Here is a 4,875-nt window from a genome sequence, read left to right as displayed (position 1 = left end):
CTTTACTTCTGCATGTTACTTCAGGCCACACAAACACGTAGAGTACAAAAACGATAGGATTGTAGGGACACCTATTCTCATGGACAGAACCAGGATTTGAACCTAGGGGGTCAAGGCTTAAAATAATTTTTTTTTTTAATGAAAATAAAAACTAGCACCTATTTCATATTCAACAAAATACTACATATAAAATAAGTGCTTCTTAAACATTTGATATTATAAAAATGTCGACAAAGTATAACATACCAAATAAGTATTTTTTAAACATTTCAACACATTTATCAAAATGGAACTCGACGCTCTTTAAAGTTTCGAAAGTCATCTATGATTGACAAAATAATAATAATGAACAAAAGTAATGAACAAAAAAAAGTTGGAAAAGAAATAAATTTAAAGGATGGATTTAAAATCTTACCGAAATCTAGAAGAAGAAGTTCTGTTGGGGACATCATTCAGGAAATGAAATACAGACTTAAAACTACCTCCACAAACTCTATAGTCTATGGCATGCGAAAGAGATGAAGTTATGAGTAAAAAACGGCGAATAGATGATTGGTACAACATCAAGTTTGCAACAAAAGAGAAAATAGCTCACCTTAAATTTAATGAAACTTCCCAAATGAGAGCCATGTTTTGACCAATATTCCTATCTTTTTTTTTTTTTTTTTTTTTTGGGTACTAGCTTTTTTTTTGTTTGGGGGGGGGATCCCTGCTCCTATGTAGGTCCATCGCTGCCTATTCTCACAATTTTACAATCTGCTCATTTGTGGAATTATGAGTGGTTGAAGAAAAGTGGTGAGTGCCATCTTGACAAAAAGTGTCCATTATCTAAAACTATTCCTACACAACCAATGGCCAATGCATGTCTTCATATGTCAGTATAAACTCATGATAGACCAATAAGCACCCGTGAGTCACTGAGTCAGTGGCCGCCTAATGCAGCCAATTCTCATTCACGGGCACCAAACATATGGTTCATAATCATACACTCCATTCTCTATATAATTGAATCATTCATTCATTTGTATCACCATGAATATTGTGAGTACGTAGTGAAGTGACTAATTAAGTTTGTTGTAGCTAGGAATATAATAGAAAGCATAGAGATGGGAAAGAAGTTAGTGATGTTAATATTGGTGGTTTTGTTGGTTGAAAGGTCGAGTGCAGTGACCTTGTGTAAGATGGATGATAATGGGTTTGCAGCCTGCAAGCCAGCAGTGACTCAGCCCAACCCAGTTGAACCAACACCCGAGTGTTGCAAGGCTATCTCTGGGGCTGACTTGCCATGCCTTTGTTCATATAAGAACTCAATGGTTTTGCCTGCTCTTGGGATTGATCCTAATCTTGCCATGGGACTTCCTGCCAAGTGCAATATCACCCCTCCTGCCAATTGCTAAGGTCTTCTCTCTCTCACTCTCTCACATATCTATTACCATTTGTTGGCCTTTTCGTTTAGCTGTTTAACTTATTTTGTTTATGTATCGTTTTTAAAATCTTATTTGTTAAAATTTAAGTATACTTTAACACATTTTTAGCAAAAAAAAAAAAACCAAATAAACTATATATACCATAATTTTGTATGGTCCATGCTGCTAGAATAGCTTGATCCACTATGCATGCTTCCAACATGGGCATGGCCCATGGGCGGCATTACATTAAGGCTGGCCTAAATTTTTTTTTATATATATAATTTTTAAAATTTCTCAATCCTAAATTTTGTTTAAACACGACTGAAATAAATTTGAATATGATCATTTTAATGTTATTTTTACAATATTGTAACAATAATAAGTGGCAAATGGTAATTGATTTTTATCTGGATTCACAACTGACATTATTTTTTTTTATCGACCTTTATCATTTATTTTTATCTAATTGATGCTACATATAAATATAATAAGTTATTATTAATTTGACAAAAAAGTATGATTAGTTATTTAATTATATTTGTTTATGCATTCAATAATTGTTGCCTTACCGATTTGTAAACAATTAATAACTTTTTTGGACTATTGGACAATTTAGTTGTATTGTACTAAATTGTATTTAGAATACTATTAGATTATTGTATATAATATCGAAGTTGCATATATAAAAAAAGAAAAAGATTAATCATTTTATTTTTTACTCAGCCCGCTTCACAAATGACAAATTCCTAGCTCAACTATTACTGAGCCTCCCAGGAAGAAAAAAAAAAAAAAAAAAATCTTAGAGTGGCCCCTGAGCTTGGGCTATAAATTTTACTTCTTATGATGACATCTTTTTCTATAGTCCATGCTAACCAAATTCACCAATTAAAAATGTATTAACCAAGCTACGTACCCTCTCTCCTTTCCAATTTGAGTGTGATAAAATTTGTCATAAGAAGAAAATGATTGTGATGTAGTAACTATATTTCCACTCACAAATGTCTGATATGTTAATTAGTCACGGGTGATGGGCACTTCCTGAATTTGCTGCGCCCTGTGAAAATCATCTTATGATATAAGATCTCATGGATATTCTCTCTAAAATGATTGTGATGTAGTAACTATATTTCCACTCACAAATGTCTGATATGTTAATTAGTCACGGGTGATGGGCACTTCCTGAATTTGCTGCGCCCTGTGAAAATCATCTTATGATATAAGATCTCATGGATATTCTCTCGTCAACAATTGGCGTTTTTGTTATATTCATTTATTCATAAAATGTGAGTCAATTGTAAATTCAGGTTTAAGTTAAATTATTAAACAAATCAAAATATTTTTTTTTAAATGTAGTAATGAGCAGCGAGCTCATAAGTATGGAGCTCGATTTGATTATAATGTAGATTGTATATTAATTTGTATATATGTAAAAAATATATGTTTATAGACTTGAGATTAGATTATCTAAGTCTGGAAATAAATTTATAATATATGAAGGTATAATTTTTTATTTTTTTAATAAAATAAATAATCCATTTCATAGTTAGAGTTACATATAATTTCTAGCCATACAAAATTGGTGAATCTAATTTTTATAAGTTAATTGAACAAAATTTTTCTATTTAATTAGTTAACTTAAATAATATAATCTTAACTATAACTTAGTCATTAATTATTATCATATATTTGTGAAGAGATTAAAAAATTAATCATGAAATTTAATTTAAATAATAGAAAAATAAGTTAATCAAGTAACTCTTTACAAACTCAAGTTTGTTAAAAAGAAGAAGAATCAAGCCTAAATATATAATTTAGCCTAGTATTGCATATATATATATATATATATATAGGTGTAGGAGGTCCTTAGAGCTTGCAAAACAGTAAAAGGCCCCAATACCTTTAGCCTTTAGATACTGTTCACAGGCCATTTAAGTTTGGTGACTCATACAGTACTCCAATTATATTAATCTTAGTTGAGCCATCAGTTACTTATTTTGTGACCATTTTGTAGGCTTGCCCAATACTTTTCTTTTCGGCTGTCTCCTCCTTAAACCTATCTCTATTGCTCAGAATCTTTTTGAAACCAAGAGGGCCCATGGTTTAAGCCTTTAGCAAGATTTTTTTATATATATATATAGGTGTAGGAGGTCCTTAGAGCTTGCAAAACAGTAAAAGGCCCCAATACCTTTAGCCTTTAGATACTGTTCACAGGCCATTTAAGTTTGGTGACTCATACAGTACTCCAATTATATTAATCTTAGTTGAGCCATCAGTTACTTATTTTGTGACCATTTTGTAGGCTTGCCCAATACTTTTCTTTTCGGCTGTCTCCTCCTTAAACCTATCTCTATTGCTCAGAATCTTTTTGAAACCAAGAGGGCCCATGGTTTAAGCCTTTAGCAAGATTTTTTTAAAAAAAAAAAGAAAAAAAAAAAGTGGTTTAAGGAAATTATGCATAATTTACTACAACAATATTTTTATTTTTTGCTATACTACTACGATAATATTTTTTTTTTTTTAAAACAAGAAGGTTGTATCTTTATTACTAAAGAATAGCCAAATTAGCTATGATTACAATACTAAGATGTGGAGGAATACCCTTTATCCTTCAATCAGATGACCATAAGTAACAAAAAATTCATGATCACTCTTCAAAGAATTGATAATAATCTCCAAGTCTCCTTCCACAATGACGGAAGTGAGACCAATATCTTGAGCAAAAGTAACAACCTTAACTATAGCTAGAGCTTCCTCAATTGCAGTAGCCACAAAGTTTAGAAGTGATACCTTCTCAGCCATTGAAGCTATAACTTGACCATTCTCATCGCGTATCACTACTCCCGGTCCTGCCATATTCTCCTCTTTGAAAACAACACCATCAAAGTTAACCCTAAGGCAAGGTCGAGTTGGGGGTTTCCATTTGACATGTTGGGGGTACATGATACAATTAACTTGGTCGTTATATTCCTAATTAATTCACAAATATTTTTTATATAATATAATCGTAAAATTTTTATGTAATGTTTTCTATTTCCTCTCTGTCTTTTATCATTAACATTTATTAATGCTTAATTCTGCCAAACTAATAGGGTCTAAATTTGTTGTCTTTTTCATTCTTTCAGGTATTTTGAAGGAATCTACCACACATTCATGTTGTCAGAGTCACAATTGCAATTCTAGGGTTGCGAATTATCCAAACTATCTGTTGTCTTTACTAGCTTGTTTTACTCTTTATTTCCCCCAAAACATTGTCGTGTTGAATGTACTCTGAGCAAGTTATTTGGATTATGTCATGTACTCTTTTGAATTGTGTTGTAAAATATTTGAATTTTATGAAACAACTTTATCAGAAAATAGTGCAATAGTGAAAGGCTCAAAGCCTACGCAAAAACCTATCTCCAAAAAAAAAAAAAAAAAAAAAAACACTATAACATGCTTACACGGCATACAATTTAGTTGGATATTA

General features: G+C 31.4%; 1 protein-coding gene across 1 annotated transcript; it reads right to left on the bottom strand.

The window, feature by feature from the left end:
• Window positions 1-4,010: 4,010 nt before the first annotated feature.
• Window positions 4,011-4,349, bottom strand: LOC136064118 (uncharacterized). The gene has a single exon (XM_065765438.1). The coding sequence runs from the start codon at window positions 4,347-4,349 to the stop codon at window positions 4,011-4,013; it is 339 nt and encodes a 112-aa protein (XP_065621510.1).
• Window positions 4,350-4,875: the final 526 nt, after the last annotated feature.

Source organism: Quercus suber, unplaced genomic scaffold (genome assembly GCF_002906115.3).
Source record: "Quercus suber isolate HL8 unplaced genomic scaffold, Cork oak 2.0 scaffold_628, whole genome shotgun sequence".
In the NCBI taxonomy this organism is placed as follows: Eukaryota; Viridiplantae; Streptophyta; class Magnoliopsida; order Fagales; family Fagaceae; genus Quercus; species Quercus suber.
This window is presented reverse-complemented; position numbering and strand designations above follow the sequence as displayed.